The 13,384-nt window shown below is 20.9% G+C and overlaps 8 protein-coding genes across 8 annotated transcripts in view; 3 read left to right on the plus strand and 5 right to left on the minus strand.

Annotated features, from left to right (window-relative positions):
- Positions 1-545: 545 nt before the first annotated feature.
- On the plus strand, positions 546-1,676 carry act6 (hypothetical protein; the record flags this gene model as incomplete). The annotated part of the gene is made up of 1 exon (XM_638898.1): positions 546-1,676. One exon carries the CDS (start codon positions 546-548, stop codon positions 1,674-1,676), a length of 1,131 nt encoding a protein of 376 aa, XP_643990.1.
- A 402-nt stretch (positions 1,677-2,078) lies between these two features.
- Positions 2,079-3,526, minus strand: DDB_G0274829 (hypothetical protein; the record flags this gene model as incomplete). Its single annotated transcript, XM_638899.1, has 3 exons — positions 2,079-2,963; positions 3,076-3,218; positions 3,310-3,526. 3 exons carry the CDS (start codon positions 3,524-3,526, stop codon positions 2,079-2,081), a joined length of 1,245 nt encoding a protein of 414 aa, XP_643991.1.
- A 995-nt stretch (positions 3,527-4,521) lies between these two features.
- Positions 4,522-6,093, plus strand: DDB_G0274289 (hypothetical protein; the record flags this gene model as incomplete). Its single annotated transcript, XM_638900.1, has 1 exon — positions 4,522-6,093. One exon carries the CDS (start codon positions 4,522-4,524, stop codon positions 6,091-6,093), a length of 1,572 nt encoding a protein of 523 aa, XP_643992.1.
- Positions 6,094-6,197: 104 nt separating this feature from the next.
- On the minus strand, positions 6,198-6,710 carry DDB_G0274831 (glycoside hydrolase family 24 protein; the record flags this gene model as incomplete). The annotated part of the gene is made up of 1 exon (XM_638901.1): positions 6,198-6,710. The coding sequence occupies one exon, from the start codon at positions 6,708-6,710 to the stop codon at positions 6,198-6,200; it is 513 nt and encodes a 170-aa protein (XP_643993.1).
- A 612-nt stretch (positions 6,711-7,322) lies between these two features.
- Positions 7,323-7,835, minus strand: DDB_G0274291 (glycoside hydrolase family 24 protein; the record flags this gene model as incomplete). Its single annotated transcript, XM_638902.1, has 1 exon — positions 7,323-7,835. The coding sequence occupies one exon, from the start codon at positions 7,833-7,835 to the stop codon at positions 7,323-7,325; it is 513 nt and encodes a 170-aa protein (XP_643994.1).
- A 433-nt stretch (positions 7,836-8,268) lies between these two features.
- DDB_G0274725 (hypothetical protein) lies at positions 8,269-9,575 on the minus strand (the record flags this gene model as incomplete). The annotated part of the gene is made up of 2 exons (XM_638903.1): positions 8,269-8,984; positions 9,557-9,575. 2 exons carry the CDS (start codon positions 9,573-9,575, stop codon positions 8,269-8,271), a joined length of 735 nt encoding a protein of 244 aa, XP_643995.1.
- Positions 9,576-9,992: 417 nt separating this feature from the next.
- DDB_G0274293 (hypothetical protein) lies at positions 9,993-11,591 on the plus strand (the record flags this gene model as incomplete). Its single annotated transcript, XM_638904.1, has 2 exons — positions 9,993-10,488; positions 10,591-11,591. The coding sequence occupies 2 exons, from the start codon at positions 9,993-9,995 to the stop codon at positions 11,589-11,591; spliced, it is 1,497 nt and encodes a 498-aa protein (XP_643996.1).
- Positions 11,592-12,897: 1,306 nt separating this feature from the next.
- DDB_G0274295 (RWP-RK domain-containing protein) overlaps positions 12,898-13,384 on the minus strand; it is a gene marked incomplete at both ends in the record, with an annotated part of 1,647 nt that continues 1,160 nt past the window's right edge. Inside the window, one exon of the mRNA XM_638905.1 lies at positions 12,898-13,384. This exon is cut by the window's right edge and continues 1,160 nt beyond it. Coding sequence (XP_643997.1) covers positions 12,898-13,384 — 487 coding nt within the window.

Consider the following 13,384-nt stretch of genomic DNA (forward strand, 5'->3'; position numbering starts at 1 on the left):
TTCAAAGTTGCGCAAAATAATAAAATTAAAATAAATATAAAAACTGTAAAAAGAAAAAAAAAAGTGTAAAGGTTTATTAATTATTTAATTATTATTCACTTTTTGTAATTATTTTTTTATTTTGAAGAATAATGATGGATATTTTATATAAAAAAAAAAAGAGATATGAAAAAATAATAATTATAAAAAAAAAAAAAAAAAATAGAATTTTAAAGTTTTAGTACAAATGGATGATTTTTTTTTTTTTTTTTTTTTTTTCCTAAATAATTCAAGTAATAAACAAAGAATTGATATTCTGATGCCTAATTAAAAAAGAAATTTTTAAATAAAAAATGGGTTTTTTTTAAGTAAAGTTATTTGAAATTGATTGAAATTTTCAAACCATGGGTGGTTTTTCGCTTTAAAATTGGGATTTTATTTTTATTTTTTTATATTTTTTATTTTTTATTTTTTTTTTTTTTGAGGTTTCTGAGATTATAAAATGAAATTTTTTTTTTTTTTTTAATTAATTCAAAAAATAATCAAATAAATAAATATAATATAAAATGGATGGTGAAGATGTTCAAGCTTTAGTAATTGATAACGGTTCTGGTATGTGTAAAGCCGGTTTTGCTGGTGATGATGCCCCACGTGCTGTTTTCCCATCAATTGTTGGTCGTCCAAGACACACTGGTGTTATGGTTGGTATGGGTCAAAAAGATTCATATGTAGGTGATGAAGCTCAATCAAAAAGAGGTATCTTAACCCTCAAATATCCAATTGAACACGGTATCGTTACCAATTGGGATGATATGGAAAAAATCTGGCACCATACTTTCTACAATGAACTCCGTGTCGCACCAGAAGAACACCCAGTTCTCTTAACTGAAGCCCCATTAAATCCAAAAGCTAACAGAGAAAAAATGACTCAAATCATGTTTGAAACTTTCAATACTCCAGCCATGTACGTTGCCATTCAAGCTGTCTTATCATTATATGCATCTGGTCGTACCACTGGTATCGTTATGGATTCAGGTGATGGTGTCTCTCACACTGTTCCAATTTATGAAGGTTATGCCTTACCACACGCCATCTTACGTTTAGATTTAGCTGGTCGTGATCTTACTGATTACATGATGAAAATCTTAACTGAACGTGGTTACTCATTCACCACCACTGCTGAAAGAGAAATTGTCAGAGATATCAAAGAAAAATTAGCCTACGTCGCTCTCGACTTTGAAGCTGAAATGCAAACTGCTGCTTCATCATCAGCATTAGAAAAATCATACGAATTACCAGACGGTCAAGTTATTACCATCGGTAATGAACGTTTCCGTTGTCCAGAAGCCCTCTTCCAACCATCATTCTTAGGTATGGAATCAGCTGGTATCCACGAAACCACCTACAACTCCATCATGAAATGTGATGTCGATATCCGTAAAGATTTATACGGTAATGTCGTCTTATCAGGTGGTACAACTATGTTCCCAGGTATTGCTGATCGTATGAACAAAGAATTAACTGCATTAGCACCATCAACCATGAAAATTAAAATTATTGCACCACCAGAACGTAAATACTCAGTTTGGATCGGTGGATCTATTTTAGCTTCACTCTCAACTTTCCAACAAATGTGGATCTCCAAAGAAGAATATGACGAATCAGGTCCATCAATTGTCCACAGAAAATGTTTCTAAACAATTAAAACCAGTGATGAAAGTGCTTCTCACACTTAACAATATAATATTTATATGTATAATAATAAAATCTCAATAAAATATAATTCTTATTTTTATTTTTGAATGGTTGTTGATCTTTATCCAGCCATCAAAAAAAAAAAAAAAAAAAAAAAAAAAAAAAAGCAAATGAAACTATTAATTTTTTTTTTTTTAACCCAAAATTCCTTTATTGTAATTTGTATTATCGTTAAATAACAAAATAATATATATTTTTTTTTTTTTAAAAAAAACAAAGTCTTTGTAATTCAATTATATGATTGATTTTATTATTAATTTTTTATTTATTTTATTTTATTATTATTTACAATTTTTTTATTTTTATTTTTTAAAAAGTGAATATATCTTTTTTTTTTTTTTTTTTTAAAAGTAAACAGTTTTTACATTTGATAAATTTTGTTCAGCAGGACAATATGGACATTTAAAACGATTTGAGGAACCTTTTAATAAACGTTGCATTGAATTTTTACATAATAGATGACCACAAAATAACATAACAGGAGGATTTTGAGAAGTACTTTGTTCTCTACTGACAGGACAAGCGAAAACACTATGAAATTTATATTTTTCATCGACATTGATTTCAACGGTTAATGAATCATCATTTACACCCTTCAATACACTAAATGATGATAACTTTAATAGGGTTGGTAAAGATTTGATACCAACGGTAATGGTTATTGATAAGGGTGATTCTTGAGGTAACCCCATTAAAGAGCAATTATCCCTCGAGAATGTATTTCTAATTTCAAACCATTGATCATCGATTGATTGTTGTTCAAAAATATCTTTATAGGGTGATTGATCTAACCTCTTGGCAAAGAGGAATGTACCCATCAATTGTTGAAGATCTTTCATATGTGTCGTTGAGAACTCTTCGAGATAATCTCTTGCATATTGTAAAGCATCGTCTGATTTTTGATTCTTTAACAATTGTATAATATGTAACCTATGTAATTTAAACTCTAAACTACTATCAATACTTGATAAACCTTCTCTATGTAATCTACACCATTCAATCACTGGTTTCAAATTGAATTGTTCAATTGATTCCAATATCTTATGATGCTCTATAAAACAATCCTTTATTGAGATTGCCACCTTTTTATCAATACCAATTTCATTTGCAAATATATCACCAATTTCAAATTTACCAACTCTATATAAATGATTTAATATAACTTTATTTAAAATTTTTGTATCAAATCCAATATCTTTTGTTGATTTTTCAATATCATTTCTAAAATTCTAATTTATATAATAATATTAATATATCATTACAAAATAAAATAAAATAAAATATTAATATATCACTACAAAATAAAATAAAATAAAAAATTTGTAATTAAATTATATTTACTTTATCTACTAATTTACCAAATTTAGAAATTGGTGCATGTAATTCTTTATGTTCGCTAACTAATTTAGTACATAATTTAGAATCTATTAAAGATTGATTTAATTTTGAAATTGCTTTTGGTATTATATCATTTGTTGTTTCAACTATCATTTGATCATCATCATTATTGGTTATTATTATTATTATTATTATTATTATTATTATTATTATTATTATTATTATTATTATTATTACTGTTATTATCGATATTATTATCATTATTACTTGATAAAGATAAAACTTGTTTACATTGTTTTAAACTTGAAATTATTGTATCAATATCAGAAATTGCTTTACTTAAACATGTTTTTTGCTTTTTTATTATTCTAGTTAACCCATCATCTAACTGGTCAAATTCTACTTTATTTCCTCCTCCACCACTACCTCCGTTATTACTAACACTTTCTTCCATTTAAATATTATTAATATATGAATACTTTTTTTATTTTATTTTATTTTTTTTTTTTGGAATAGCTTTTTTTTTTTTTTAAATTAAAAAAAAAAAAAAAAAAAATTTTGAAAAAAAAAAAAAAAAAAAAAAAAAAAATTTTTTATTTAATTTCAGATAAATTAAAAATCTTTAAAAAAATAAAAAAAATTAAATACTTAATATGGAAAGTAGTATTATGTTAATAAAAAATCATAATAAGCAAAAATAAAAAAATAAAATAAAATAAAATAATTTATAAAAAAATTTTTTCGGGTAAGTTTTAGATTTTTAGATAAATTCCCTATACAATCATTTTAGAAAAAAAAAAGTTTTCTTAATCAAAGTAAATGGAATTTTTTTTTTTTTTAAAAAATTCTGGAAAATTATTTAATAACATATTTGAAATTAATTGGGAAATTGGGTTTTAAAATATAATTAATTATGGTAAATTATTATTTAAAGAATTTTATAATTTGTTTAAAAAAAAAAAAACCAAAAAATCCCATGTATATTTAAATATTTAATTTTAAAAATCCCATGTATATTTAATTTCAAAAAAAAAATATATAATCATCAAAATCAATTGACCAATTTAGCTTTAAAGCTGTTTAATTAATAAAAAAGTGGTAATTTACAAATTTGACATTTAAAATTTAAATAAAATTAAAAAAAACAATTAGGGTTACAATTTAATAATTTTTATAATTTTCAATTAATAGCTTGCCTGGGTTAAAAGAAATAAATTTAAATAAATTTAATTATAATAAAAAAAAACAATAAAAATATATAAAGGGTTACTGGAAGGGGTTAAAAATCATTTAAAAAGAACAAGGTATATCACTTTTTTTTTTTTATTAAAATTTTTTTTTTAATTCAATTATTATTTTTTAATTAATTTTTTTTTTTATTTTCATTTTTTTATTTTTGATAATTAAACTTTTTTTTTATTATTACTTTTTTTTTTTATTATTAATAAAATGTTATTAAAAATTTTAATTATTTATTTCATTTTTTTAAATTGGTTTGTTTTATCATTGGGACAATTAAAAAATTATAATGATAATTCAATTACATTAATAGTTGATCCATTTTCAAACAAAAATATAAACTTTTATAAAAGTGGAGAAAAATGTGGAGATACTCATAACAGATGTAAATCAATTAATGATGCAATTTTATATTTCAATACCATCGCAATTGCAACCCCAAATAATAATAAATTAAGTTATCAACAATTAAATTTACAATTAGCAGATGGAATTTACTCAACTACAGAATATTCTTTTAATTTATTTGAATTTAATATAAATATAGAACCATTTAATAAAAATTCAAAAAAGGTAGTATTTGATGGTAGTAATAGTAGTAATAAAAATAATAATAATAATGCATTATTTTATGTTGAACCAGTTTCAAATACTACCTCATTACCATTTAAAAAAAGAACAATTAATTCAGCCACCACTAGTATATTATCAAGTATATCAATTTCAGATATTACATTCATTTCATTCTCAAATACAATAATTAAAATTGATAATAGAAATGATGATAGTTATAATATAATTAATATAAATAATTGTGTTTTTAAAAATTTTACATCATCACCTCAAAAAATTGAAAAATATGGTTCACCAATTATTTATTTACAATCATCATCATCACCATCATCATTTTTAGAACAAAACCAAACACAAAAACAACAATTAAATATTAATAACTCAGTTTTTAAATCTTCAAATTTATTTACGTCATTATGGAAAACTAGATTAATTCATATTGAAAATACAAAATCATTAATGAATAATAATGTTTTTCATAATTTAAATGGTTTGAAAAGTTTATCAAATTTGATTTATTCAAGATTTAATTCAGATATTACAATTAATTCAAATCAATTTCATGATATAGTTACATATAATGGTTTAATTAATAGTGATAATTCAATGATTAAAATAATTAATTCAAATTTTAGATCAATCATTGGTAATAATTTTGGTTCAGTATTATATTTTACAACTTCATCAACTTTTCCATCATTTACATTTTTTATTGAAAATTGTAATTTTTGGAATTGCACTTCATTATATAGTAGTGGTGTTATAAATGCTGTTGGTATAAATAATAATAATAATGATAATGATAAAAATAAAATAATTGATTGTAGTTTCTTTAATAATAAAGGACCTGATTCAAGTATATTATCATGTCAAACAATTGATATAACAATTCAATATTCAAAATTAATATCAACCAATTCTCATGGTGGTACATTTTTAATTTACACTTCAAATTTATTTGTTCAAAATAATTATATCCAAGATGAGATTAATGATGATTCAATCGTTGATTCTGGTAGAATTCAAACAATGGGTAAAGCAAATTTAACAATGTCTTCAAATAATTTTGGTAATGATTTAAATCATAAATTTAAATTTTCTTGTGATGATTCAATAATTAATTTACAAAATAGTCAAGATTTAATACCATCATTTATTTGTAATCAATGTTTAGATTTTACAATTAATAATAATAATTCAATTTGTTAACTGAAAAAAAAATAGAATAAAAAATAAAATAAAATAAAATATGTATGTTTTGAAATTATATTTATTTATTAATAAATGTTAATTTTAAGATTGGTAATTATAATCTATTTGTAAGCATTGAGAGTTCCAGTTTCAATTACACTAATTACTCTATTTGAACGATTTGGAGTTTGATGATTCCAAGTTGAGTTTTTCATTTCTTTTGCTGCTTCAGCCCACTTTTTTTCTTCAATTAATTTTAATGACATTTTAAAAGTTAAAACATTGTTTACACCCATTTGGAAAACCATATTGATTATAGCCATTTTACGAATATTATCTAAATTTTTATAAATTGTTGATAATGTTGGATTACTCTCAATTGATTTTGTGGCTACAGATAAATCCTTTTCAAATAAAGCTTCTGATTCTGAACTTGTAATTATTGGTTCATTTTTTGAATCCATTTTTACCTTATGACCAATTTTTTCTTCAAGGGATAAGATAGCAGCATTTCTTTCTTTAATTCTTGTAATTAAATGACCAATTCCAATTGTATAATAACCTTCAGTATCTTTATACATTTCTAACTTTTCACCCTCATCATATTTTAACATATCTTTTATTGAAGAAACCATTCTTTTTTAAAATTATTTAATTAAAAAATATATTTTAATTGAATAATGGATTATATATATTTTTTTTTAATTTAAATAGGGAAAAAAAAAAATATATTATTTAAAAAAATAAGTTATTAATTGAATTTTTAAGTAATTTATTATTATAAATGAATTATTTTTAAATTCATTTAATTGAATTATAAAAATTACAAATTTAAATTTTTTGCACCCACCCTTAATTATAGTATTTTTAAATGCTGAATATTGTTTGTGTTATTAATGAATAATTGAATATAATAATTAAAATTGAATAATTATATTTTTTTTTTTTTTTTTTTTTCAAAAAAAAAAAAAAAAAAAAAAAAAATAAAAACAATATATTTAAATTTAAAATAAAATATTCCAATATTTATTTCTATTATATAAAAAAAATGAAAAAAAAAAAATTTAATAATTTGTTCAATAAAATATTGTATTTCCTCTGTAAATAATTATTTATTTATCTTTTTCATAAAATTAATTTTTTTTTTTTTTTTTTTTATTTTTCTTATAGAATTCTCCAAGTATAGGCTATTTACAGTTGAACCGATTATTTATTTATTAATATTAAACAAGTGTACCAGTTGTGATCTATTTGTATTCTTTGAGAGTTCCAGTTTCAAATACACTAATTACTCTATTTGAACGTTTTGGAGTTTGAGTATTCCAAGTTGAATTTTTTAATTCTATAGCAGCTTCAGCCCACTTTTTTTCTTCAATTAATTTAAGAGATTTTTTAAATTTTGAAACATTGCTAGCACCCATTTGAAAAACCATATTTGCCAAAGCCATCTTACGATTTGAGTCCAAATTATTATAAATTGTTGATAGGGTTGAACTATTTTCAATGGAATTAATGGCAACTGATTTATCTTTTTCAAATAAACTCTCTGATTCTGAACTTGAAATTTCTGGTTCTTTTTTTGAATTCAATTTAACCGTATGGCCAATTTCACCTTCAAGAATTTTGATTGCTTCATTTTTATCTTTATTTTTGGTAATTAAATGTCCAATTCCAATAGTATAATTACCTTCAGTATCTTTATACATTTCTAACTTTTCACCTTCATCATACTTTAACATATCTTTTAATGAAGAAACCATTATTTTTTATTTATTTTTTTTATTTAAAATTTATTTATTTATATATATATATATAATTATTTAATTATTTCCAATTGTATGTGTGTATGTGTGTAATATATTTTTTTTTTTTTCAATCCTATTAAATAATAACCCCACAAAAAAAATAAAAAATAAAAAAATTAAAAATAAAATAAAATTAAATTGTAAATAGTACAATTTAAGTGAATATAATAAACAACTTATTTTTTTAAGAATAAATTAAACAAATATAGAAATTTAATTCTTTTTCAAATTATTAAACTTTTTTTTTTTTTTTTTTTTATTTTAATAGTACAATTTAAGTAATTATAATAAACAACTTATTTTTTTAAGAATAAATTAAACAAATATAGAAATTTAATTCTTTTTCAAATTATTAAACTTTTTTTTCTTTTTATTTTTTTTTTTTATTTTAAGTAAAAGAAACTTTTAATTTTAATTCTTTTTCAAAAGTATCAAAGAATATATTCGAATATTTTTTAAAATGTGATTCTATTAAATCTCTATTTGATTTTAATTGATCAAATGTACAAAAATAACTAAAGATAACTCTATTATTTTCAGATTGATAGCCTATATCCATAATTTCATCGATTTGTGAATCTTGACTATCATTACCACTATTGACATTCTCTTTTAAAGTGAATGGATAATCTAATAATTTTGAGAGTTGATTTTCTTTTAAATATAATTCAATTGAACCATTTGATAATGTCGATGAACTAATCAATTGAATAAACTCTTGATTGTATAATGGATGAAGCTTATTATAAACCAATAAACAATTCTTGAATGAACAATTCGATGTCTCTAACTTGTCAATGATTTTATAATCTATAATTGATGAGAATCTGTTAAGTGGTTCTGATAAAACATTATCAATGAAACTTTGATTCAACGATATTAAACCATTGCCATCACCACCAATATGAAGATTTGAAAACTCGGTTATTAACGTTAAGAATTTTAGTCCCTTCAATGTGAACATTATTTCGCCAAAGAATAATAAATTCTCTACATTATATCCAATTGATGTTAATTCTTGTATTTGTTTTATACCTATACATTCTTTCCACCATTTAATTTCATTTATTAAAATATTATTAATGATGTCATTCATTACCCCAACTATATACTATTAAACTTTTATTACTATTATTTTTATTAATTTTCATATATAAAAAAAAAAAAAAATAAAAAATAAAAAAAATAAAAAAAAAAAATAAAAAAATAATAATTTTTATTATATATTTGAAAAGAGATAAAATAAAAATATTATAAATAAATAAATATATATATATGTGTATATTTGTGTCTTTAAAAAACTCTATCTATATCTTTTTTTTTTTTTTAATTTTTTTTAATATTATTATTATTAAATTATAATTATTTTTTTTTTTTTTTTTTTTTTTTTTTAATATTAAATTTAATTTATTTTTTAATTTATTTTTTAAGGGTGTTGCGTGTGTGTCAAAGAAAAAAAAAAAAAAATAAAAAAAAAAAATAAAAAATAAAAATAAAATAATATTTTTTAAAAAAAAAAACAAAAAAAAAAAAAATTTATATATAAAAAAAAAAAATTAATATTTTTGAAAAATCACTATCAAGCGCACCCATTATATTTTTTTTTTTTTCTCCCTAATATTTCAATTCTTATATCTATATATATTTCAATCTATATTTTATATTATATAAAGTACTATATAATATAAATAACATATATATATAAAAATAAATAAATCATAGTTTTTTTTTTTTTTTTTTGTTTTTTTTTTTTTTTTTTGTTTTTTTTTTGTTTTTTTTTTTTATCATACCACCCTTCAAACTTAAACAATTATTATAAAAATAATTGATTGTATATATAGTCAAAAAATAATAAATAGTAATAACAAAAAACACATACAATCATATATATAAAATAATATATATTTCTCTGTAAAATAACTTTTTTTTTTTTTTTATTTTGTACACACCACACACACTTTAATCAATAGCAGTATTTCCAATTAAAAAGGGAAAAACTCAAAAAAAAAAAAAAAAAAAAAAAAAAAACCCTCAAAAAAAAAAAAAAAAAAACACACAACAAGTTAAATATATATATTCATCAAAAATAAATAAAGAAAGAAAAGGAATAAAATGGAAAATAAACTTTTAATTGAATTATGCTTTGACTTTATTTTAAAAGATTTAGATAAATTTCAATCATTCAATTTAGGACAACATTTACCAGTTGATTTAAAGGATAAAATGTTTTCATATTATACATCCACTATATCGAATGAACCATCGAATTCACCATTTCCAATCACATCATATCCAGAGGATAGATATAGGGATGTTCAATTAGTCAATAGAATCACCTGTCAACGTGTTATACCACTTTGTTTTGCAATGTGGAGTTCATTAGATTATCGATATGAAAAAGTTAGAAAATTGATAGAAGAAGAGGCTTGCGATGTCAATGAATCAGATCTCGAAGGCTTTTGTCCTCTCCATTACGCCGCCATCTATGGTAGAATCGATGCATGCAAACTTTTATTAATTCATGGTGCTGATTGTTCTAGAAAGAATAGTTTTGGTAAAACTCCTTCCGATTTAGCTCAAGATACAAAAGTTCAACAAATGATAAAATGTAAAAAAAAAAAAAAAAAAAAACAATATAAAACACACAATATTTATTTACCTCTCTACTAACTATTTTATTATTTATTTATTTATTTATTCACTATTGTAGTGAGAGCAATACTATTTAGAAAAGAAGAAGTTAAAGAGATGGAACAAGATTTACAAACAAAGAGAAAACAAATTGCAGAATATCAAAGAAAACAATTAAGAGAAGATTTCTTAAAACAATCGAAACTAATTACAGGTGTATTGGAGAAGAAAGGTTATGATAAAAAGATTCAATCACCTCTTTCTAGATCACCAAATAAACAACTGACTCAAGAAATACAAACAAATTTAACAAATACTACCTCTACTACCACCACCACTACTACTAATCCAACAACACCATCAACAACTTCTTTATCACAAATACAACCAATACAAACTACAACTACAACAACAACTACCACCACAACTTCCTCCTTTAATAATAATAATAATAATAATAATAATAATAATAATAATAATAATAATAATAATAATAATAATAATAATAATAATAATAATAATAATAATAATAATAATAATAATAATAATAATAATAATAATAATAATAATAATAATAATAATAATAATAATAATTTAACCTCAATAACAACAACAACGTCCAATAACAACAACAACCAACATGTAGATTTTAATGATGACACTTTAAATAGTGCTGTAAATAATAACAATAACAATAATAATAATAATAATGGTAATGATAATGGAGAAGATTATTCGTTTCGAACTGTGATAGCACAGATTGATTTACCACAAACTAATACATCGACCATTTCAAGAGAAGGACCAACTCATACGATGGGTGCTTTGCCTAGAACAAGACATACTATGATATCACAATCTCAAACTTATAGTGTTGGAAATTTAGATTCAACAACAACAACAACACCATCATCTTCATCAAATGACCCAAATAGTATTGATTCTTCAATCGATAGTGGTAATAGTAATGGTGGTAGCGGCGGTGTTTTACTTGTAAATAATATCATTGATAGTAGTAGTAGTAGCAATAGCGAATCAATTTTTATAGGTCCTAGTAGTCATTCAGTATTTCATAAATAAAACAATAATAATAATAATAATAATAATAATAATAATAATAATAATAATAATAATAATAATAATAATAATAATAATATAAAATGAAAATAATAATAACTTATTTGGTATATCTTTTAAAAGATCCAAAAAAGAAAAAAATATATATTTATTTGAAATAAATTTGTATAAATAGAATAAAAAAAAACTTTTTAGCTTCACTTTTTTTTTTTTTTTTTTTTTTTTTCTTCAATTCAATTTTATAACTTTTCTCTTCTTTATTTGAGTTGGTTGTTACTGTTATTTTTTTAAAAATATTTTTTTTTTTTTTCATAATATTATTTAAAAAAGTTAGATATAATAATTAAAAAAACTATTTTAAACTACTACCATCCCTATTTTCATATTGATTTGATAATTTAGAGAAAGTTGGTAGATATTAAATAAAAAAAAAAGAAAAAAAAAAAATAAAAAAATTTATTATTTTTAATAAAAAATTGGAATATAAAACAAGAAAAAATATTGTGTGATTAATTATTATTATTTTTTTTTTTTTTACTTTGAACATACAAAATTATTATTGATAAAATAAAATAATCGATCTTTTACAATTTTTCTTAAAAATTGGAAGTCCTTTAAATATTATTTGGTTCTATTTAATTCCATGCAATGATATCATTCTTATTTAGTGCAATAAATAATTTCAATATTCAATATGGTGAATTAATTATTTTTATTATTTCTTTTTTTAATAACTAGATAAACTAAATTTATAATGTATTTAAAAAATTCTAAAAATTTGAGACCCATATGATTTTTTCAAATTTGAAATATCCAAAAAATATTAAAACGAAATTTCGTCCAATTAATTTTTTTTCTATTTTTTTTTTTTTTTTTTTTTCCAAATGGCTAAATTGATTTTCAAAAATTTGATGTCTTTTGAATTTTTGAAAGTTACCAAAAAAAAAAAAAAAAAAAAAAAAAATTCGGAATTTTCAATTGATAAATAGTTTTACTTTTAAAAAAATAAATAAAAAAAAAAATAATAGTTATTATTGAATCCAATAATAATATTAAGTAATTTAATTAAATTATAACCCAAAAGATTTTAAAATCTTTTTTTTTAAAATTTATTTTATTATATTTTATTTTATTTATTTTTTATTTTTTTTTTTCTTTTGCCAAAAAAATTTTAGAATCAATATATATATATTGTTTTGTTTTTTTTTTTGTTTTGTGTTTTGTTTTGATTTTTTTCTGATTTTTTTTTTTTTTTTTGTATACATATTTATAATCAATAGCTTTTAACAATTATAATTGATAATTGTATTTAAAGTTGATCATCAAATGATACAATAGAATTTTGGAAGGCTGGAACAACTCTTGTTAAATCCATTTTGTTATTATTTCCATTATTTAAATGGTTGGAATTGTTGAGGTTGTTTGAGTTATTATTATTTGAATTTGAAACAACATTATTTGCAGAATGGTTCATTAAGGTGGCCATTACCATAACTGCCATTGCATTATTCAAATCTGCTCGAGAAAGATTCATTTCGAATTCTTTATTTTGAAACAAATTTGATAAAATATTGGCGCTATCAATATGGTCACTAAGACTACTACCATTACTTTTATTAGTGTTGTAGAAATTATTATAATAATTATTATTATTATAATTATTATTATATTGGTTGAAATTGTTTACATATGTTGAGTTTGGAAATTGTTGTTGGTGTTGTTGAGTTTGTACTTGATCGTATGGATTATAACGTTGTTGTGGTAAAATATTGTGATTTTGTGTTGGGATTATGTTT

This window comes from Dictyostelium discoideum (genome assembly GCF_000004695.1).
Source record: "Dictyostelium discoideum AX4 chromosome 2 chromosome, whole genome shotgun sequence".
NCBI lineage: Eukaryota > Evosea > Eumycetozoa > Dictyosteliales > Dictyosteliaceae > Dictyostelium > Dictyostelium discoideum.